At 39.3% G+C, this 24,393-nt stretch overlaps 1 protein-coding gene across 1 annotated transcript; it reads left to right on the top strand.

The window, feature by feature from the left end:
* Nucleotides 1–3,349: 3,349 nt before the first annotated feature.
* Nucleotides 3,350–24,108, top strand: Ly96 (lymphocyte antigen 96). The gene is made up of 5 exons (XM_046460575.1): nt 3,350–3,645; nt 7,245–7,334; nt 10,439–10,567; nt 22,340–22,392; nt 23,979–24,108. Exons 1-5 carry the CDS (start codon nt 3,534–3,536, stop codon nt 24,075–24,077), a joined length of 483 nt encoding a protein of 160 aa, XP_046316531.1. The 5' UTR covers nt 3,350–3,533; the 3' UTR covers nt 24,078–24,108.
* The last annotated feature ends 285 nt before the right edge of the window (nt 24,109–24,393 follow it).

Below are 24,393 nucleotides of genomic sequence, written 5' to 3'. Positions count from 1 at the left end.
CACTGTAGGCTGAGAAAGGCAAAGAAAAAGATCCTCCCCCTGGAGTGTCCAGAAAGAACCAGCTCGGCTGACACTGAAACAGGGCCGTAACATGGCAACTTCACCATTCCAGGACCCAGGGGCTGAACTCTAGGACCTGATCTAAAATGACCTTGAGAGTCTGGCAGAATCAAGTCTCCAGTGAGCGGAAACTGAAGAACAAGCACAGGAGCTAGAGGACCCATGCCAGGGCCATCAGCAGTTGCAGGATCAACCAAAATAAAGGAGAGATGAGAAATTTCCAGTTACAAAGTATCCACAAGTTCCTGGACCTAGATATAGGCGGACTATTTCACCAGGACTCCACCAGGACTCAGTGTTAAAACTAACTAGGCCCCAACCTTTAGAATTCCTTCTCTGTGGGCCAGTAAGGGAAACAGATATGAGCATGACTCTTGTCACCTTGTAGGACCTACGATAAACTGTTTTCTTTTTGCAAAACTGATGCCATAGTATTGACTTACATGTGCCTCTGATAGCGAGCCTTGGCTCAGTATCAACACTTGGACTTTAGTCCAGTGAAACTGATTTTGGACTTCTGATTTCCAGACTGTAAGAGAATACATTTGTATCATTTTAAGCCACTAAATTCATTATTGCTGCAGTAGGAAACTAATAACACTCATCTTTGGTTAGGAGAGTATCTTTAAATTGGTTACTAATAAGATAAAATGTTCCTGGCTCATTTTGTACATTTTCTGCCCCAGACCTGGAATGACAAATTTTCCAAGGAACTGTGGATCCTTTTAGGAGGAAATATTTTAAGATCTCTAGGGGGTGCTGGGCTTGAGGATGCACACTTGTAATCCCAGCGTCATAGGAGGCTGGGGCAGGATTGCAAGTTCAAGGCCAGTCTCAGCAATTTAGCAAGATTGTGGTAAAATAAAAAATAAAAAGAGTGGGGGGTATAGCTCAGAGGTAGAGCACTCCTGGGTTTGAGCCCTAGTACCAAAAAAAAAAAAAAAAAAAAAAGGAAATCTCTCTAGGGGTTATTCATGGACTCTCCCCTCTCTCCATCTTTTAAGTTTATTTTAAAATTGTGATAAAAATAAAACATAAAATTTGTCAACTTTTTACAACACTGGAGGCAAAACTCAGGGCCTCACACATAAGTACTCTACCACTAAACTACATCCCAGCCCATAAACTTTACCTTCTTTTTTTTTTAATATTTATTTATTAGTTGTACACAACACCTTTATTTTGTTTGTTTATTTTTATGTGGTGCTGAGGATCAAACCCAGGGCCTCGAACCTGCTAGATGAGTGCTCTACCGCTGAGCCACAACCCCAGCCCTTTTTTTTTTTTATGCTTTTTTTTTAGTTGTAAATGGATCATTTGTTTATTTATTTATTTATTTATTTATTTGTTTATATGAAGATTTAACCCAGGGCCTCACACATGCCAGGCAAGTGCTCTACCACTGAGCCACAACCCAGCCCCTAAACTTTACCTTCTTAATAAATTTTAAATGTGCAGTTCAACAGTGTTAATTATATTCACATTGTTATGCAAAAAAATTTCTAGAACTTTTTCATTTTGCAAAGCTGAAACCCTATGCCCATTGGACAACTTCCCATGTCCCATCTCCCCTTCCTCCCAGAAGGTTTTCCTTTTTCATTTTATTTATTCATTTATTTATTTTTGCGGTACTAGGGATTGAACCCAGGTATGCTCAATGCCTGAGCTACATCCCTGGCTCTTTTATTTATTTATTTATTTTTTAATTTTGGGGCAGGGTAAGGACAAGTTGACCAGGCAGGCCTTGAACTTGCAATCCTCCTGTCTCGGTCTCCTGAATAGCTGGGATTACAGGTGTGTAGCATCACACCCAGCTGGATTTTTGCATTTTTATAAATGGAAAAATATCACTGTTCTATAGCAAAAGTTTTTATCAACATATCATTATTTTCCTCTGATGTGTGCAGATCTCTAAGCCACAACTCTGTGTAGGGTTAGGCTACTAACCCTGAACTACTCCCTATAAAGTATTTCTTCAGCAAAGCATTTAAAAGGAATAGCCGGGTCTGGGACTGTAGCTCAATAGTAGAGCACCTGCCTTGCACGTGGGAGGCATTGGATTCAATCCTCAGCACCACCATTTATTTATAAGTAAATAAATAAATAGTGACCATCTACAACTAAAAAAAAAAAAAATTAAAAAGGAGTAGCTGCTTTCCCCTTCCCCCTCCTTTTTTTTTTTTTTTTTTGGATACCAGAGATTGTATCCAGGGACATTTAATCACTGAGCCACATCCCCAGCCCTTTTTATTTACTTATTTATTTTATTTTGAGACAGGATCTCCCTAATTTGCTGAGGCTGGCTTTGAACCTGCGATCCTCCTGCCTCAGCCTCCTGAGTCACTGGGATTACAGGAGTACCCAGCAGAATAGCTGCTTTTCTAAAACAGAGTGAGTTTTGAAATAAAACATATGACACACAAAAACTACTGACGTTTTATTACTGGAATTCAAAATATTCTCTTGAAGGCTGGGTGGAAGTCAGGGGTAAAGCAACTTATCTAGCAGCCTCAGAGTCCTGGCTTGGATTCCCAATACCATACCGAATCGAACCGAACCAATTCCCGGTAGCTCTAATTTGTTGTAGGTGAGTGCGCATGCTCAAGACTGGTGAGGCCACACATAGAGCTCAGAACTACAGCTGGTGTCCCCTGTAGGGTGTCATCTAGCGGGTTCTGTACATGTGATTGAACCTGCTACTGAGCAGAAATAGTTTGCATGAAAATTTTCAGTTCGGATCTATATGTCCATGAGCCATCAAAAATTGTTGAACGAAGAGGTTGTGGGGGCAGGGCGCAGTGGCGCCCGCCTGTAATCTCAGGGGTTGGTGGGGGCAGGGCTGAGGTAGGAAGATTTCCAGTTCAAAGCCTGCCTCAACAAAAGCGAGGCGCCAAGCAACTCAGTGAGACCCTGTCTCTAAATAAAATACAAAATAGGGTTGGGGATGTGGCTCAGAGATGAAGTGCCTCTGAGTTCAATGCCCAGGGTGAGGGTGGGGAGGTGGGGGGAGGGTGGAGGTTGTGCCATAGAACAACAATGCAGATGGAAAAAGTGCATCTGTTGAAGATTAAAAAGAGCTCAACAGGTGGTTTCTTTGCTATTGCCTGGCAAGTGTCTTAAGTATGTTGATTTTAAAGCTCTGGTTGCTTTAAATTTGCATCAAGTGTTCAAAAAGAGTGCATTAAAGTCATTTCCCTCTCTCCCCTTGCAGGAAGTGCTTAAATCAATTAATATCCCCGCCCTCTCTCTCTCTCTCTCTCTCTCTCTCTCTCTCTCTCTCTCTCTCTCTCACACACACACACACACACACAGTCACACATGCACATAGAAAGAGGAAACAGTTGGATAGGAACTCAGAAATCATGTGACTGATGACTAAGTTAAATTTTTCCTATTTACTGGAAGGAAGAATCTGATGATTTGTTACCGATTTTTTTGTTGTTGCATTTTTAAAGTTTTGGATCTATCACATTATGTTATCATTTATGCTCTTTTCTACTATGTTTTCTTCCATACTTACTGAACCTGAGGAGCAACACTGGACCTGCAGCTCCTCTGATGCAACCATTGCTTACACCTACTGTGGTAAGTAAAACAGCAACAACTTGTATTTGTGGACTCAACTCTTTGAGGGAAGTTTTCACAAGAAATTTGCTGCTGTCTTGACACATGAGCTGCTGCTGCTGCTACCCAGGGGGAAAGCAACTGCTGCTCACTTCTCTGTATGCATCTTCTTGACCCCTCACAGAGCTTGAGAAATCTCTGAATTCTTGTGCTTGTCCCCCAAGTGATTCTGTTGGTCTCTGTGGTCAGCTGTCTCTACCTTGAGCCCAGGTTTCGGTTTCTTCCCAGTTTCAGGAGGACTGTTTCCTTTTTTTTTTTTTCGCCTCAACCCCAAGAATAACTGGTTCTTCTTCCTGAAAGGTATAACATTCCTAGCTGCTTACTGGAGGTTATTTCTGCTCGAGGCTGTGATTTTAGAGGGCTCTTGGAAATCATCTTCCTGGTCTGTTGGTTTCTAGGTGTGTGATCTTGAGCAAAATAGTTAGCCTCTCTGTGCCCTAGCTTTTATAGTTATAAAAATGAAAGTGATTTTAGAGCCTACTTTCTAAGGATTGCTTTGAGGTAAAGATTTGAAAACAGGGTCACATTAGAAACAATAATATTGACTTTTTAAAGTTAGTTATATCTGTTGCTATTAGCTGGTGTCTCATCCTTTCCCCTCCCACATTTTCTCATTGGCAAGTGGCTAGAATCTGAAGGGCCTGACAGCTGTTTTGGTTTGGTACTTTCCACTGAGCTGCTCACTGTGGGTTGACTGCCCTCTTCTACTCACTAGTGATGTCAGGATGGTTGAAAGTAATGTTTCCCAAAACATAAGTTCTTAGAAATTATTTGGGGAAAAAAGGATCTGTGGCTTAATCATCTTAGTGAGACTGACAAATGTATTTTGAGTTCAGAGAAGTTCTGTAATAAAGAAGCCTGTTTAAACACAATATTTTCTATTGTATTTTAATTTGGGGGAGTATGTCTTCACTGTTCTGAAGAAACACTAATGCTAATATATAGTCCCTTCTGGGGAATTAGGATAATAATCGACCCATGTAAGAGTAAGACAGAGTCATGTATGGTGGTGCACACCCATAATCCCAGCAACTCAGAAAGCCGAAGCAGGAGGATCACAAGTTGCAGGCCAGCCTCAGCAACTTTTCAAGACCCTGTGTCAAAAAAAAAAAAAAAAAAAAAAGACTGGGGATGTGGCTCAGTGGTATAGCACCCTGGTTTCAATCCCTAGTATGGGGGTGGGAGAAAAAGAAAAAAAAGCAAAGAAATAAAATGAAATAATAAAATAAATAGAAGAGTATACTCTCTCTCCCTCTCTTGACCTTTTGCCATGAGATGATATAGAAAGAAGGCCCTTACCAAAGGCCAGCACCTTGATGTTGGGCTTCCCAGGCTCCAAAACCGTGAGAAATGTATTTTTGTTCTTTATAAATTACCCCGTCTTTGATATTCTGTTATAGTAGTACAAAACAGACTAAGACACCTGTAGATGGCTGCTTTTGCTCTATGTCCTCATCTGGCCTTTGCTGTTTGTGAGCACATCCTGGTGTCTCTTTGTGTGTCCAAATTTCCTCTTATAAAGACACCAGTCCGATTGGATTGGGGCCACCCTCATGTCCTTATTTTAACTCATTCATCTCTTTAAAGTCTTTATCTCTATCTCTGTCTCTTTCCGTGACATTGGGAGTTAGGACTTCAACATATGAATGCAGGGGCTGTAACATACAATCCTTCCGGTGAAGCATGTGTGTCTTGGCAGCTGGTGGGTCCTCTACTCCATGCATGTCAGACTCTTTACCAGCCTTTTAATTGTACAGTCTATTATTTTAACCAGAACTTCCTCACCTTCCTTCTGTTTCATTAACATTTGAAGTCTGTTAAAGATCCTCTTTGTCTTAAACTGGGTGTGTTGGTGCGCACTTGTCATCCCAGCAAGTTGGGAGACTGAGGCAGGAGGATCACAAGTTTGAGGTTAGGCTCCAATTTATTGAGACCCTGTCTCAGAATAAAAAGGGCTGGGGGTGTAGGTCAATGGTAGAGAGCCCCTGAGTTCAGTGCCCAGTACTCCCCACCCCCATTTTTATTTGCTTTCTACAGATTGGCTGAGTCAGTTGAATTAAATTCAGTTTAAAGGATCTTCTTCTTCTGCCTCCTCCTCCCTCTTCTCCTCCTCCTTCTTCTTTTCCCGTGTACATAACCATCCTGTTTTCTTTCCTTTTTTATTATTATTTTTATTTGTTCTACTTAGTTGTTCATGACAGCAGAATGTATTTCAATTCATCATACACAAATAGAGAGCAACATTTCAATTCTCTGGTTGTACAAGGTGTAGAGATACACCATTTGTGCAATCATACGTGTACCTAGGGTAAGGATGTCCATCTCATTCCACCATCTTTCCTACCCGCATAACCCCTTCCCACCCTCCCCTTGCCCTGTCCAAAGTTCCACCATTCTCCCCATGCCCCTGCTACCACCATCATAGATCATCAACCATCATCTTTTCTCTTGGTGTTTTCAAAATTTTCTCTTTAACTTGTAACAATATGATTATTCTGTGTCTTGGTGTGAAATTTTTTTAGTTCATTTAGTTTGGGGTCTTTTAGACTCCCTGGATTTTCCTTTCCCAGATTTGAGAAGTTTTTAGACAATAATTCCTCAGGGGAATAGCATCTATGAGCCCAAGCAACTATTGCCTTCTCTCCCAGATAGCTAGACTGCGCTACTGTCTGATCTCTAGGACTAGTGAGACAGATACTAGTTTTAGGGGATCCCCAGAGAAGTTGTGGTGCTGGATGTCAGGGTCAAACTCTTTCCCTCCCCAGGCACAAGCTGAGAACTGGGATTTTCCATCAGCTCATAACGTGCTGAGCAGAGGGGAGGATCAATAGTATCTGCCATCCCAAGCCAGGGCCTTAATTTTCTCCTAAGCAGCTAGAATGTGGCAGACTGATCGATATGAGCTCCAATAATCCAGTCCTCTGGGGAACTTCCTGGAAGAATTGGGGTGCTGGACATGCAAATCAATTTCTTCTCTCCCCTGATTGGGACCAGGGGCTAGGAAGTCTTTTCTATATTGTATAGGGCTATACTGGGGTAAGGAACTCTGAGAGAGGCTATCCTAAATCTCCTGGATGTTTTTGGTGAGTCTGGTTTTCTGTTCTCCTGGGTGCAGGAGAATTTTAATTAGTTTGTGATTTTTTAAAATAATTTATTGAATACCAGTATGTAAATATGTTGGAAGTACAACATACTAAGAGTATTGGTCATTTACCTTTTTTCTTTAGTATTATTATTATTATTATAGTTGTCAATGTACCTTTATCTTATTTATTTGTATGTGGTGCTGAGAAGCGAACCCAGTGCCTCACACATGCTAGGCATGTGCTTCATCACTGAGCCACAACTCCAACCCTAGTGTATGATTTTTAACAGATGGAGTTTGTCTATGAATTGTTGTGTTTGTGGTGGTAAATCAAGGGGCTTTCTACTCTATCATGTTGCTGATGTCCTTGTATAATTTTACTACAAAAGGTATCTTTGGGGGGAATGATAGAATATATGTATTTACTAGAAGTGATATATAATAACTTATTGACATTATCCTTTTTTCTGTTTAGATGACATTAAATTTCCTATTTTAGTTAGACCTGAACCCTGTATATCATTGAAAGGCACTGAAGGATTTTTGCATATTTTCTACATTCCAAGTAAGTACAATTTTTTTTGTTTCTGTAGATCAGCTAATTATTTAAGATATATCAATGATAGCTGGGCTCAGTGGCTCATGCATGAAATCGCAGCAACTCAGGAGGCTGAGGCAGGAGGGACTACAAGTTTGGGGCCAGCCTCAGCAACTTAGTGAGACTCTAAGCAACTTATTGAGAACTTGTCTCAAAATAAAAAATAAAAAGGGCAGTCCTTTTCGTTTTTTATTTTGGGACAGGGTCCCAAAGAAACTTGATAAACACCCTCCCCTCCTCCTAATTTTAGTCCTCTAGCATCCAAGAAATGAATGATAGACAATTGTGTTTTAATTTTCCTGAATCTAATCATTCTATTTGTATATATTAGTCTTGTCTTTGCATTTATTTTTCATTATTTTTTTTTTAATTAAAGCAGCCCTGGGTTCCAAATATACTTGTACTAATTATATATTGTTATATAGCAAATTATCACAATCTTAGTAGCTTAAAACAGTACGCATCTATTATCTTATAATCTCATAGTAGGTCAGTAGTCTGGATATGGCTTACCTGTGCTAACTTCAGAGTCTCCAACAAGGCTACAGTCTTGGCATTGACCAGGGCTGTGGTCTCTTCTGTGGGCTACCCAGGGAAGAACCACTTCTAAGCTCATGTGTTTGTTGACAGTATAGTTTCTGAATATTGGCTGTTGGCTATCCCTCAGTTCCTTGCCACACGGGTTTTTTCAAATTAAATTCTTGCTTCCTCAAAGCCAGCCAGAGGGACAGTCAGATAACAAAGAGGAAGTGACAGTCTAACGTAGTGTATTTGTAGAATGATACTTGTCGTCTTTGCTGTATTTTGTTGGTTAGAAGCAAGTCACTGGGCCACTTCGCACTCATGGGTAGAGGATTACCTAAGGACATAGGGATAAAAATGGAAATAGAACTCAGAATGATAGACAGTTGTGGTTTTTTGTTTGAGTACCAGAGATTGAACCCAGGGAGCTCAAACACTGATCCATGTCCCAGCCCTTTTTTAAAAAAATTTGAAACATCCTTCTTGGTTAGTCTTGCTAAGTTGCTTAGAGCCTCACTATATTGCTGAGGCTGGCCTTGAACTTGTGTTCCTCCTGCCTCAGCCTCCTGAATTGCTGGGATTACAGACCTGCACCACCATACCTGGCAATAATTGTGTTTTAATTTCTGAGTATTTCAGTTCTCAGTGTTTAATTTCCCTGCAACTAATTGTTTCATTTGTATTTTGATATTCTTATCTTTGCATTCACTTTTTCACTAAAAAATACTTAGGGCTGGGTGGTTTAGGTCAGTGGTAGAGCATTTGCCTGTCATACATGAGTCCATGGGTTTGATCCCTAGCATCACACACACATACACAACAGGATCAGGAAAGATACTTTGTAAATACTTGGTATATTTCAAGTATTATGTAGACTGTAAATTTATTGATAGGGCATTCTTTTGATCTTCAAGAATCTCAGTGCAATAGGACATATGGCTATGCAGATAACATAACATGATAAGTGAAATGATAGCAGTAAGGCTCTCGTTCTAGAGCTTTATTGTGGGAAATGCCTGTGAACAATAAAGGGGAGAGGAGGCCACAGAAGTCATGAAGAGGATTCAGATTGGAGTTCAGTTCTGATACCTTTGAGAAGTGAAAGAGGCTAGGCTTGTGGTGTGTGTCTGTGGTCCCAGCTACTCAAGAAGGTGAGGCAGGAGGATCTCTTGAGCCCCCAAAATTTGAAACTAGCCTGGGCAATATAGTGGGACCCTGTCTCAAAAAACCAAAAACCAACACACACACACACACACACACACACACACACCAAAGTATAAACAACAAAAATGAAAAGTGAAAGAGAAGGAAAGAGAATTAGATAAGATGATCATCACAACAAAAATGTATCCTTGAGATCCTCTTAGCCAGGTCAGTGAGGAGCCCTGGAGCAAAGGCTGCTTACCACAAGAGACCCATGACGGACAGGACTTGCCTGGTTTGAGGGACTTTGTGGTACTTCATTGTTCCAGGAGCATCCTGTAAGAGCTTGGTCTATGGGTGAGTGCTACACTGAGCTCTAGGCTACCTGCCAACTACCCTCCTTCTGATATTTGTTGTTATTTGTATTCTTGATGATTTCTGGTCTAACTGGAGTGAGATGAAATCTCAGTATAATTTTGATTTGCATTTCCCTGAGAACTAGAGATGTTGAACATCTTATTATTGTTGACCATTTGTACTTCTTTAGAAAAGTGTCCATCAATTGCCCATTTATTGACTTATTTGGTTTTTTTTTTGGTGTCATGTTGAGTTCTTTTTTTAAAAAAATATGTTTTTAGTTGTAGATGGACACAATATCTTTATTTTATTTATTTATTTTTATGTGGTACTGAGGATCAAACCCAGTGCCTCATGCATGTGAGGCAAGCACTCTACCACTGAGCTACAACTACAGCCCTCTAGTTCTTTATATATTCTACAATGATTCATGACCTTATTAGAAAAACATTTTCAGTGAGGTAGTAGTTACAATAATTGTTTTCCTTAGATAAAAGATTGTACATCTTTTCCATTTGGACTGGTTGAATACTTTGTAAGAGTTCAGGCAAATGTATCATTTACTGGAATTTTCCACATTAACTGGTAATAGAGAGATCATGAAGAAGGTTTAAAGGCCATATATTTAATTTTTAATTAAAAAATTCAAATTTATTCTGCAAGAATGTTTCATCAAAAATACTAAAAAGTTGGCATGAGTTAATTGTCTTCACTTCCTTTCCTTTGAATTTTCTAGCAGAAGAGACTAGAACTGAAAATTTTATGTCTTTGATAGTTTCCAATATCAAGTTATGAAGGTTTCTCTACTTTTAGACAAGACATACATAGCCCTTACCATGGAACATACTACTTGACCACAAAGTTGCCCTCTTGGAACTTCTGTTTGCAGAACCTGAGGGCAATAATAACACCCACCTCATGGATAGTTGTGATGATGAAATGAAATAATGTAGGAAAAGCCCAGGGCACATGCTAAGTATGAAAAAAAATGCTGTTCTGTATAGGAGAATTTCTTATTTAAGGGGCTAATGGAATTTTTTCTTTTTAAGGGAGAGATTTAAAACAATTATATTTCAATCTCTATATATCTGTCAACTCCATGAATTTGCCAAAGCGCAAAGAAGTTATTTGCCGAGGAGCCAATGATGAATATTCTTTTTGCAGAGCTCTGAAGGGAGGTAAGCATTCAGCTCATCTTGCTTACGGAATGGAACATAATTCTTTATAAGAATTTTATTGGAGTTCAAATGTTCAAAATAATTTCTGATTATCTTCTGTATTTCTGTAGTGTCTGTTGTGATATAATTTTTTTTTTATCACAGATGTTAGTGATTTGAGTTTTCTCTCTCCTTCTCTTTGTTAGCATGTCTAAGGGTTTATTAATTTTATTTATTTTTTCAAAGAACCAACTTTTTGTTCTGTCAATTTTTAAAATTATTTCTTTTGTTTAAATTTCATTGATTTCAGCTCTAATTTTAATTATTTCCTGTCTTCTACTGCTTTTGGTGTTGATTTGTTCTTCTTTTTTGTAGGCTTTGAGATGCAATGTTAAGTCATTTATTTGTTGACTTTTTCTTCTTTTAAGAAATGAACTCTATGCAATGAACTTTCCTTTTAGTACTGCCTTCATAGTGTCCCAGAGATTTTGATATATTGCATAGTGTTCTCATTTACCTCTAAGAATTTTTTAATCTCTTCTTTTATGTCTTTTGCAATCTATTGTTCATTCAATCACATATTATTTAATCTCCAGGTGTTGGAGTAGTTTTTATTTTTTATTTTATCATTGATTTCTAATTTCATTCCATTATGATTTGATAGAATGCAGGGTGGCATCTCTACTTTTTTGTATTTGCTAAGAGTTGCCTTGTGGCATAGTATATGGTCTATTTTAGAGAAGGACCCATGTGTTGCTGAGAAGAAAGTATATTTGCTTGTTGAAGGATGAAATATTCTATATATGTCAGTTAAGCCTGTTATTGATTATATTATTGAGTTCTATAGTTTTCTTTGTTCAACTTTTATTTGGAAGATCTCTCCAGTGCTGAAAGAGGTGTGGTAAAGTCACCCAGAATTATTGTGCTGTGGTCTGTCTATTTGACTCTTGAACTTGAGTTTGATGAATTTAGATGCTCCATTGTTTGGGACATATATATTTATAATTGTTATGCCTTTTTGATGTATGGTTTTCTTGAGCAGTATGAAATGTCCTTAATCTCTTTTGATTAACTTTAGTTTGAAGTCTACTTTATTTGATGTGAGAATGGAGATCCCTGCTTGTTTCTGCAGTCCATGTGAGTGGTATGTGTTTTTTTCCCAACCTTTCACCTTCAGTCTGAGGATGTCTTTTCCTCTGAGATAAACCTCTTGGAGGCAGCATATTGACTGATTTTTTTTCAATCCAATCTGCAAGTCTATGTCTTTTGATTGGTGAGTTTAGGCTATTAACATTCAGGGTTATTAGTGAGGCATGATTTGTATTCCCAGACATTTTTGGTATTTAACTTGACTTGGTTTCTCCTTTGATTAGTTTTTCCTTTAGTGTAATACCTCCCTCTGCTGATTTTTATTGTTGTTTTTCATTTCCTCCTCATGGAATATTTTGCTGAGGATGTTCTGTAGTGCAGGCTTTCTAGCTGTAAATTCTTTTAACTTTTGTTTATCATGGAAGGTTTTTATTTCATCATCAAATGTAAAGCTTAATTATGCTGGATATAAGATTATTGGTTGACATCCATTTTCTTTCAGAGTTTAGTATATATTGTTCCAGGATCTTCTCTTTCAGGGTCTGGGTTGAAAAATCTGCAGATATCCCAATTGGTTTCCCCCTATATGTAATCTGATTCCTTTCTCTCATGACTTTTAAGATTCTCTCCTTATTCTGTGTGTTAGGCATTTTCATTATAACGTGCCTTGGTGTGGGTCTGTTGTGATTTTGTACATTTGGTATCCTGTAAGCCTCTTATATTTGGTTTCCAATTCATTCTTTGTGTTTGGACAATTTTCTTATAGTATTTCATTGAGTAAATTGTTCATTCCTTTGGTTTGGAACTCTATGCCTTCCTCTATCCCAATAACTCTTAAATTTGGTCTTTTTATGTTATCCCATATTTCTTAAATGTTCTGCTCATGGATTCTTACCATCTTCACTGTGTGATCTACATACTTTTCAAGATTATATATTTTGTCTTCATTGTCTGTCTGAGGTCCTGTCTTCCAACTGGTCTAATCTGTTGGTGATGCTTTCTGTTGAGCTTTTAATTGGTTCATTGTTTCTTTCATTTCAAGGATTTCTGTTTTTTTTTTTTTCTGAACCTCTATCTCCCTATTGAAGTAATTTTTTGCTTCTTGTATTTGCTTATGTATCTGTTTATTGAAATTATCTTTTGCTGCCTATATTTGTTCTCTTATATCATCCTTTAATTCACAGAACATTTTAATTAAGTACATTGTGAACTCCTTCTCTGTCACTTCTTCTGTTGTGCTGGCTGTGGATTCTGATAATGTAGTATCTTGATTTGTTTTGGGCACTTTTTTTCCCTTTTTAAAAATGTTGCTTGTGTGTCTTCCCTTCTAGCTCTGCGGATCTGTGACATTGCTATTTTTACCCTATAGGTTTATAGTGCCCCTGCAGGGTTCCAATACTTCTCCTTAAGGGGAAGAACAATGTTAACAGATCCCAATATGAACAATATACAACCTTAAACCATAGAGTTGCTATTAAGCTGTTTACAGTTTTGTCACAATATATAGAAATGGTGAGTTCAATTATTATCTACAGTATAAACAATAGGTTTGCAAAAGGGTTTACAATTTCTGATGGTGGACAAAGAACAGGGGGTGAGGTGTAGGATAAGATGTTGAAGGGGTAGGAGGTGAGGATATAGTTATTAGTTCTTAGGAAGTGTGAAAGAGGAATCTAAACAAGATGGTTAGTAACAGGAGAAGAGAGAGAATGTGATTTTGGGGAGACAAGTAAGTGGGATGACAATAGAGTACATAAAACAAACATACATAAACATTAAGAAAAATATAAAAATAGAAGAATATTCAACACAACTGTAATATACTATGCAGACATCCCGTCCTCAGTATCCTAATTCGTGCAAAGTATTTGGTTTCACAAATGTTGGGAATGTGAGGGTGGGAGAATAGAGAGGGAGAAAAAAGAAAAAAAAATCTTGAAGAAACTGAAAGAAGCAAGGATTGTTTTGGTTGGAGATCAGTATCTTTCCTGCTTCCCTTCTCATCTAATAGGTGGGGTTGTCTGTTGTTTGCTGGTATCTCCACCCTCAGGATGGTGAAGGATACCAGGGAGGGAGGGTTGGTCTTGGGTGCAGGACACCTGGAAGTGGGGTATGGCATCAGCCAGTCCCCAATGGGAGACTGCACCCCAAGGATGTCCTCTGGGGCCCCCTTGTGTGATGTGGGTGCCTGCTCTTATCTCCTTAGATTGCCTGTAGCCCTCACAGTTCTTGGTTTCTAATTTATTCTCTAAACTGTATCTCACTCACCCTCTCCCTCTTTACTTCCTAACTGGGGACCTTTCTCTCTAGAGGTCTTGTGGGTTGCACTCTGGGGGCTGCACATCTCTCTTGGAAAGCTATTTTGTATTGGGCAGTCACTGTGCTGGTTTAGCAGCTGCCAGGGGGAGGGGGGAATCGAGGACTATTGGTATCTGCCCAGCTGGTGTTCCAAGCTGGAGTTGCCCCAACTAAAGGTGGCAATGAAGTGTCCCAAGATGGAGGCAGCTGCTTTCTGCGATGGAGTGTCTGGTCAGGTGAGGGAGGCTGGCCGGTGGCTTTGGGTGATATGTTCAGAGATGCAGCTTGTGGCATGTAGCACTGTGGCTGTTGGTTGTCTCCAGACCAAGTGCAAGGCTCTGCGGGTGTCAGCGGGACTGTCCTGGGCCTGCCTGGGTTCTGTGGGTGTCCTTGGTATCTTTTTATTACGAAAGACACATTAAAAAACAAACAAACAAACAAACAAAAAACTATTGCCAGTCCGTCTACCATACAGTAACCAATCCAGACATGGTCCTGTCAGCCCAAGGGTTCCAGGTTCCAGAGTGGCCCCTTGAAAAGCCCAACCACTGGACCCCCCCCCCCCCAAGTCTCAGAGGTGACGTTTCTGCCTGTACTTTGTCATTGCATTGACACGCAGTGTTTTCTGCAAATCAAGAACCTCTGCAGGGTAATCCCGTTTCCTAAGAATGAAATGTGCAACAAAGTCTGTTCTTTACTATTTGACAACAGTCCAGGAGATGTAGCTCTGTTAGTGTCCTCCTCAGAGCCCTAATGTCACCTGAGAAGCAATGCCCATCCCATCCTGTCTCTGCTCACCAACTGTTCTCAGGAACCTCACCCGTGCTCCGGCACAGGATATTCCAGGTCAACAGGGCAGGCACATATTTGGGTGTTTTCTTTTTTTCTAATAAAATCCATCCTGTGTTGGCCACCTGCCCCCCAATCCTCACTTTCTCAGTTTCTACTGCCTATGTCTGCCTGAGGATAGATACCAGGAGGTGGTGGCAGTAACTGTGGCCTTATCAGCTGCTCACTTCCATACTTTTGCCCAAGTTTCTGGTGCCCCTGTTTCAAAGATGTTGGCCCACTGGCCCCGGCCCTGACTTGGCTTGTCACCCTCCCCCACAAGTTGACACATATTTCAGAAGCTGCTCTTTTGGCCAGCTGGGTTGTGATCTTTTGTGCTATGCCTGCTCTTGGCAGAGCATGGTGGTGGCTCTTTCTCTGCAAGGGCTTGATGACAACCTCTACTCTATAGGTATGTGGGAGTCTCGGGTTCTCTTGGAGGCAACAAGGTCTTCAATTGCCAGATACAAATATATACCCTAAAGCCATTCCCCCAGAGCCCTATCTCCTCTAGCCACACCCCACCTGCCTTCAGTTACCACTCAATTAATCCCTATAAGGGGATTAATTCACTGATTGGGTTAAGGCTCTCGTAACCCAATTATTTCTTTTCTAAACCTTCTTGCATTGTCTCACATGTGAACTTTTTGGGGGCACCTCACATCTAAACCATGACATTCTGCCCCTGGCCCCCAAAAGCTCACACTCATCTGACAATGCAAAATACATTTAATCCATTCCCAAGAGTCTCCAAAGTCTTTTAATAGTTCTGAGATTGCTCAAAGTTCAAGTCCAAAGTCTTCTCTGAGGTTCAAGGCAATCTTGCATTGCAAGCTCCTATAAAACTAAAAGCAATTTACAAGTATCCTATATATAAAGGTACAGAGTAAACATTTCCATTCACAAAAATAGGTGCATAGAAAGAATGGATGGGACTAAAGCAAGACCAAAATCCAGCTATAAGTAGTTCTTTGTTTGGCATCTGGAGCACATGGCATGATGTCCTCTTCAAAGGGCTTATGTAGCTCTACTCCTGTGGTCTTGTTGGTTGCATCTCAAGGGGCCTTTCTGTTGGCTTGTCTCTGTTCAATTCCTGCAGCTTTCCTAGGTCGATGTCCCACGTTACTGGCATTTTTTAATCTTGGGGGTCTCCACTGCAGCTTTGGCTTTCTCCTCAAATCTCTATACTTTGTCTTCTCAGGGAGTGCTCACAGGGAATCCGATCCTGTGCACTTTGCCTGGCTTCCAAGGCCTTCCTTTGAAATCTTGGTGGAAGCCTCCATGACCCGCTAACTATAGCATCCTGCATTCCTGCAGAACCAGCACCACGTGGTTGATGCCAAGGTCTGCCACCATTTGAGCAGTAGCCCAGCCTCCAGGGACCCTACCTGCAGCAGTCTCTGAGTGTGTGGGTGGCTGAGCACATTCAAGACACTCCTTAGGCCCCCTTGTGCAAGAAGGATCCCATACTTGTCTCTTCTCAAGAGAATTTTCACTTTTACTCCCTTGAACCTGAGATGGGTGTGGTCTTTCCTGCACCTAAGATGCCCTCAAGCCTTCTTTCTTATTGTCTCTGGCAAAGTCTTCAGGATTTCTTTAGTGGCAATAATGTCTTTAACAACTGCAAAGTCCTTAGGTTCAGTTTTACTACTGCCTTTCAAGTCCAAGTTTTCAAATCTTTCTGCTCTGCTTTCTGCTTCCAAGTATCATAATAAACTTGGCTTAAAGTTGCCAGAAATACCCATACCACTTCCTGAGTGCTAAGCTGCCTAGACATTTCTTCTTTCAGATTAAGAAATCCATTGCTTTTAAAACCAGCCTCACAGAAAGTCTCAGGACATGGGCAAAATGCAGACAGCTTCTCAGCACATAACATGAATGGCCTCTGCTTCCAAATTCCAATAGATACCTCCTTTTCTGAACAATCTTGAGCCCTATTTTCACTGTGCATGGTCCTATTGGCATTCTAGTCTTAGCTCCCACCAGAATCGGCCATTAAGCTCCTCTTAAAACAACCTACATTAAACAACCTAAACCAGCTCATGCTGCTAAGCATCTCAGAATCCCTCCCACCTATTCCAAAATGCTCCAAAAGCTTCTGAACCACATGGTCTGATTAATCACAGCAATGGCCCCATTCCTGGTAAAATTTTGGTTTTAGTCAGCTATTTACCACTATGACTAAAAGACCCAACCAGCACAATTATAGAGGAGGAACAGTTTATTTGAGGGCTCATGGTTTCAGAGGTCTTAGTCCATAGAAGTCTATTTCTCAGGACTTGAGGTGAGGCAGAACTCATGGCAGAAGAGTGTGGCAGAGGGAAGCAGCTCACATGATGATCAGAAAGCAGAGAGAGACTGTGATATTTAACTCTTGTGCAAACCTATGCTCTTTCACTGAATCAGATTGTGCCCCAATTCAATGCCTTTCTCTTCTGATATTATGCAAAACACAATAAATCCAGCTTATTCTATTTTCCCTTCTTGTTTTCCTTAGCAAACCTTGTCTATATGGCAAAGTTTCAGTGGATATACCTGGCAGTAAAATTTCTACTCCCTTATTCTGTTCCTTGAACCAAAATACTATTTTCAAAACTTTGAAGGTTTTGGAAGTGAAGAACAATAAGGAACATATACTTTTTTCTTGAGATTTCTAAAAGTACTTTTCAAACTCATTTCAATCTTGTGCAGTTCAACCAATATTTATCCAATTACTTCTGTGTCCCCGGCACCACTTGCTATGAGAACAGACATGGGTCTCTCTTAGGAAGGTCGACAGCTTGATTAGGCAGAAAACTAGGCAAGAGTCTATAAAAAATTTAAATGAACTTAATAGAAGCCAAATCCATAGTAATAACTCAAATAAGGATAGATAAGTGTAACTACAAGGAGCAGATGGAACCTGATAGGCACTGAGAAGACTCCAGGGGTAGTCCTTTCAGCCATCCTATACAGAGTGGTCATGTCAGGTCAAAATCCTGACCTTGAGCTCTGTTCTTTGGATATGAGGTCTTAAAGTTCACTTCTGAAGTCATTTCTAGAAATAGCTCTAGTGTTATTTTCTTCTTGGAAGCTGAGAAATGAAATCTATGCAATAATGACTCATTTCAGAAGACACATCTATGATTTCTGTCTTTTCACATGTGAATAAGTATTTATGGTACACCATCTACAAGGCACAATGGAGAAAGCGAAGATGAATCAGTCAGTCGTGTCCTCCTCATAGAGCAGGGTGGAGGAAAAGAGAGGCACTACTTATGTATGTGACAATCACACAGACGTACATATCTGATCAATACTCAAGCTAATAAAGCAAGTACATTTGGCATATCATGAGAATTCAGAAGAGGACTCTCAATGATAAAATATAACTATTTTAATTGTATATGAAGGGTGGGCAGAGATTTGATATGCAAAAATAGAGAAAGGGGAGCATGTACTTTTCAGGAATTAGAGATCATGGGATGTCTAGATAGATTAATGTTCTGGTGTAATGTTCTGGTGTAATAACCCCCTGCCCCCATTTGGGTTTTTGTTTTTTATGGTCCTGGAGCTTGAACCCTGGGTTTAGTGTATGATAGACATGTGCTTCACTACTGAGCTACATCACTAGCCCCCTACTTTCAATTACTGTACAGTAGATTTCATTTTCTATAGTTCATATACACAAATTCATACAGCATGTGTTCTTCTTTGTCTGACTTTTTTCCCTGAGCATAATAACTCTGACATTCATTGATGCTATTGTATATGCTTCCTTCTATTGCATTGTGTGGATGTACCTAAATTCATTTATCCACTCACTTATTGATGAGTGGATAAATGCATTGTTGAGTTAATTATGATTTTGGCTATTACAAATAAAGTTACTATGTATAAAAAAAGACAACCAAATCCAGACAGCCTTGCTCCAGAACCATATCTCTTTCCAAAAATGCTTTGCCACCTTTATCTTTACTGTATTTTTTTCATTGCATATTGTACTTGGAAGAGTTTCTTTATTTGTCTATACCCCAATTGTCTTTAGCTCTTTGAGGGAAAGGATGTTGTTATAGTAGCCATTATCTCCCTAGTTCCTGGCATATAGTAGACTTTCAATAAATATTTATTGACTATTAGATTTTTAAATTGAATTGTCCTTGAATGAAAGATATAAGAAGAGGACTGGGGTTGTGGCTCAGCGGTAGAGCGCCTGCATCGCACGTGTGAAACCCTGGGTTTGATCCTCAGCACCACATAAAAATAAATAAACAAAATAAAGATATTGTGCCCATGCATAACTAAAAAATATTTAAAAAAAGATTAAGAAGATACAATGCCTTCACTGAGCTTAAGAAGCATCTCACTGTGTTATACTCTTAATAAAGATACTCCCAGAAGTAGAAATATTTATGAGAACAGATGTATGCATGCAGGCATAATCTATTTATCTGCCTTTAAGTATTATCTGTAGCCAATTCTGAGAACAATAACTATTTTAATTGTACATTTGACTGTTACTTAAAGAAGATTTTTGGCTGGGTGCGTGGCATACACCTGTAATCTCAGTACTTGGGCAGCTGAGACAGGAGGATCCCAGGTTAGCAACACAGGGAGACTCTGTCTCAAATAAAAAATGAAAAGAGCTGGGAATGTAGGTCAGTGGTAAAAAGTGCTTCTGGGTTCAGTCCCCTGCACCACCAAATCAAAACTGAAAACTATATCTTTTGTTTAACATTCAAAATATTTCTTTCTTTCCATTCTTATTCCCTGCCTCTACCCCCTTCAACAGTTTCCTCTGTCTGACGAGAATGGCAGAGTGTGGTTTTTCCTCCAGTTCTGGCTGTGCTTCATGGCTTGTTCATGGCTAGGAACTGTGCATTTAATCAGAAACTAAATTCTTAGCCTTCTATTTTTTTTAAAATTTTATTTATTTATTTTTTAGTCTTACATGATAATAGAATGCATTTTGACATATAATACATACATCAATCATATTGTCAATTCTATTCTGTTGCCCTTCCTATCCTCCTTACTCCTCCCCTCCTCTCCCATCCTTTCTCTCTATCCAATCTAATGTGACACACTTTTTTTTCTTTTTCTCATTACAACATCATATATGTATTCTGTATAACAATGAAGTTCTCCTTCCATCTTCCGTGCAACTCCCCTTCTCCCTCTTTTTCCCTCCCACCTCTCTTCCCTATTTAGTGGTAGTCTTCTTCTCATTCTCTTCCTCCCTATCCCATTTTGAGTCACCCTCCTTATATCAGAGAAGACATTCAGCATTGGTTTTTTAGGGATTGGCTAACTTCACTTTGCATAATCTGCTCTAATGCCATCCATTTGCCTGCAAATGCCATGATTTTAAATCTTTTAGTGCTGAGTAATATTCCATTGTGTATAAATGCCACATTTTAAAATCCATTCATCTATTGAAGGGCATCTAGGTTGGTTCCACATTCTAGCTATTGTGAATTGTGCTGCTATAAACATTGATGTGGCTGTGTCCCTGTAGTATGCTCTTCTTAGGTCTTTTGGGTATAGTCCGAGAAGGGGAATAGCTGGGTCAAATGGTGGTTCCATTCCCAGCTTTCCAAGGAGTCTCCATCCTGCTTTCCAAATTTGCTGCACCAATTTGCAGTCCCACCAGCAACGTATGAGTGTACCTTTCCCCCCGCATCCTCGCCAGCACTTATTGTTGTTTGACTTCATAATGGCTGCCATTCTTATTGGAGTGAGATGGTATCTTAGAGTAGTTTTTTTTTAAATTTTTTATTGTTGGTTGTTCAAAACATTACATAGTTCTTGATATATCATATTTCACACTTTGATTCAAGTGGGTTATGAACTCCCATTTTTACCCCATATACAGATTGCAGAATCACATCAGTTACACATCCATTGATTTACATATTGCCATACTAGTGTCTGTTGTGTTCTGCTGCCTTTCCTATCCTCTACTATCCCCCCTCCCCTCCCCTCCCCTCTTCTCTCTCTACCCCCTCTACTGTCATTCATTTGTCCCCCTTGTATTATTTTTCCCTTTCCCCTCACTTCCTCTTGTATGTACTTTTGTATAACCCTGAGGGTCTCCTTCCCTTTCCATGCAATTTCCCTTCTCTCTCCCTTTCCCTCCCACCTCTCATCCCTATTTAATGTTAATCTTCTTCTCATGCTCTTCGACCCTACTCTGTTCTTAGTTACTCTCCTTATATCAAAGAAGACATTTGGCATTTGTTTTTTAGGGATTGGCTAGCTTCACTTAGCATAATCTGCTCTAATGCCATCCATTTCCCTGTAAATTCTATGATTTTGTCATCTTTTAATGCAGAGTAATACTCCATTGTGTATAAATGCCACATTTTTTTTATCCATTCGTCTATTGAAGGGCATCTAGGTTGGTTCCACAGTCTTGCTATTGTGAATTGTGCTGCTATGAACATCGTTGTAGCAGTGTCCCTGCAGCATGCTCTTTTTAGGTCTTTAGGGAATAGACCAAGAAGGGGAATAGCTGGGTCAAATGGTGGCTCCATTCCCAGCTTTCCAATAAATCTCCATACTGCTTTCCAAATTGGCTGCACCAATTTGCAGTCCCACCAGCAATGTACAAGTGTACCCTTTTCGCCACATCCTCGCCAGCACTTGTTGTTGTTTGACTTCATAATGGCTGCCAATCTTACTGGAGTGAGATGGTATCTTAGGGTGGTTTTGATTTGCATTTCTCTGACTGCTAGAGATGGTGAGCATTTTTTCATGTATTTGTTGATTGATTGTATATCCTCTTCTGAGAAGTTTCTGTTCAAGTCCTTGGCCCATTTGTTGATTGGGTTCTTAGCCTTCTATTTTAAAAATTGTTTTTTATTTTAAAATTTGTACATCTTTATGGGTATGTTATGATAAGTCAATACATGTATACAATGTTTATTACTCAAATCAGGGTAATAAGCATTTCTATCTCTTCAACCATGAATCATTTTTATGCATTGGGAATTATGTACTTACCAGTCATTTTTTTTGAAATATATCATAGGTTGTTTTGCCCAACAGTTACCTTACTGTGCTAGAGAAGAACCGGGAGTGATTCCTTCACTCTGTGTTTTTGGTGCCTCTTACTGAATTTCTTTCTATTTACCCTCTCCCAAACCCTCCTTGTGTCTATTGACCTTAGTCAAGCTTCTCAGTGCTGTGATAAGAGGAGCTTCAGTTGTCTGGCTGCCTTTGGAATATCTCTCCCACCCTTAGGAAAAGTTTTCTCTATTACATCCAGGTAAAGGTGCAACAATATTTTTGAAAACTACAATTAAATATGTACATATATAACCTGAGATAATGCATATTTTCATTCATTCATTCATTCATTTTTGAGACCAGTTCATCTTAAAAGTTTGCATCCCCTAAGAGAGAGGCTCTGTGGGGCAGAAGAAGCCATAGGAGAGTACTAGTCAGGGTGTAAGATCTATTATTCTCTAGTTTTACTTGAGACTGCCTTTGCCAGTAGCCAGTGTTGTGTATAAAGGGATGTTCCATGCAATTAAAAAAAGAAAGAAAGAAAAGAAAGATCACCTAATAATGATGTATTTTGCATTATGTTTGCAGAGACTGTGAATACAACAATACCGTTCTCCTTCAGGGGAATACTATTTCTTAAGGTATTCTTCAAAATTTATTTTGTATGTTCTTAACCTTTTGCAGTACCAGATGTGTTAAGAGTTTGAAAGAAGTAATTTACAACCTCTAAAAATAGTGGTTCAAGATTAAAATGTTTAAAAATTTTAGTTGTAGGTATTTCTTCCTTTTGTAGAATATGGAAAAATTGCACATGTGATTAACTCTTTTTTGTCATTTTTTCCTCTAACATACAAGGCTAAAAGTAATGAGAATGCTCATTTTATTAATCTGTTGAATGGGCTTCATATGAAAGCACTGTTCAATCACTGTATATAAGTCAGTAATAGTGTATAACTACTCATGCAATATACTAATTATATAAATTGTTTAGGAGAATAGAAATCACATAACTTATAGGCTTATTTTTGTTTAAAAATTTTCTTTGGAACTTACCTTGAATGTCCAGACCTTTCTAAAAATAACTACTGCCTCAATGAATACCAATGTAATTTTAGATATTTGTATCATATAACTGGCAATGAAATTTTATATATTTCACTTTTGGAAACTATTTAAAAATAAACTTTATTAAAGCATATTCTTTAGATGTTTTGTTACAAAAAGCATAATATCTGAGAAACTCATAGGCTATTTTCTAAGAATTGTATAAGTCCTCAGTTTTTTTAAAAAATATTTTTGTCTTAGAATCCCTTTATTTACTTATTTTTGAGAGAGAGAGAGAGAGAATTTTAATATTTATTTTTTTTAGTTTCTGGCGGACACAACATCTTTGTTTGTATGTGGTGCTGAGGATCGAACCGGGCCGCACGCATGCCAGGCGAGCGCACTACCATTTGAGCCACATCCCCAGCCCCAAGTCCTCAGTTTTTTCTTTTTTCTTTTTCTTTCTTTTTTTTTTTTTTTGGTACTAGGGATCAAACCCAGAGGTATTTTACCATTGAGCTACATATCCAGGCTCATTTAAATTTTTTTTTTTTAATTTTGATATAGGGTATCCCTAAGTTGTCAAGGCTAGCCTTGAACTTGCAATCCTCCTGCCTCAGCCTCCTGAGTTGCTAGGATTATAGGCAAAAGCCAACACCCCCAACTCCTCATCTTTTAATTGGGAAATAAATGGAATCTATAATCATTGAATTCAAAGGCATGTAATATTCCATGTCATTTGAAAACTGAAAAACTGATAACTGGGTTGGGAGTGTAGCTCAGTGGTAGAAAGCTTGCCTAGCATGCATGAGGCTTGGGTTTAGCTCCTACCACCAGAAGAAAATATAAACAATTTAATTACATGGCATTAAGGAAGTTCTTTTTAAGCCAGGTGCTGTGGCACATGCCTGTAATTCCACCTACTCAAGAGGCTGAGGTAGGAGGATCACAAATTTGAGGCCAGTCTCAGTCCAGGTTCAATTGCAGTACTGACAATAAAAATTCTTTAAAAAGAGCAGCATTTGGGGCTGGGGTTGTGGCTCAGCGGTACAGCGCTCACCTAGCACATGCGAGATGCTGGGTTCGATCCTCAGCAAATAATGTGTCCAACTGCAACTAAAAAGATATTTAAAAATAGCAAAGTTTAACATTTTAACTTGTATTTTTTTCCCCCTTGTTTTAGGGCCGATACAGATGTGTTGCAGAAGCCATTGCTGGGCATACTGAAGAAAAACTCTTTTGTTTGAATTTTACCATCACATACCACCCTCGTCTCAATTAGAATAAATTGAGTATATTTTTATTTTTCAAAAGTGGTGTTCTTATTTTAAGAGGACCTGGAATCTGTTAATCAGGTGTGGGAAGAGGAGGATACAGGAGTGACTGTCTTGAAGGAAGACTTTTTATTGTTATGGAGCTCTAGAAACAGTTGAGAGCTGTTGGCATGATGCCCTGCCCAGAGCTCCCAGGTGCATGCAGGGACGCACTGGGGCTGTCTGGAGGTTGACAGAGAGGAGGAACATGGGCAAGAGCTTTTATTTTATTTTCTATGAAAAGGAACAGGTAAGGCAGGGTTGGTAGGTTTAGGATTGGCTGGT

Source organism: Marmota monax, unplaced genomic scaffold, assembly GCF_021218885.2.
Source record: "Marmota monax isolate L192 unplaced genomic scaffold, Marmota_monax_Labrador192_F-V1.1 WCK01_AAM20220418_F8-fsc00063, whole genome shotgun sequence".
NCBI lineage: Eukaryota > Metazoa > Chordata > Mammalia > Rodentia > Sciuridae > Marmota > Marmota monax.
The sequence above is the reverse complement of the archived record's forward strand: the minus strand, read 5'-3'. Positions and strand labels throughout refer to the sequence as shown.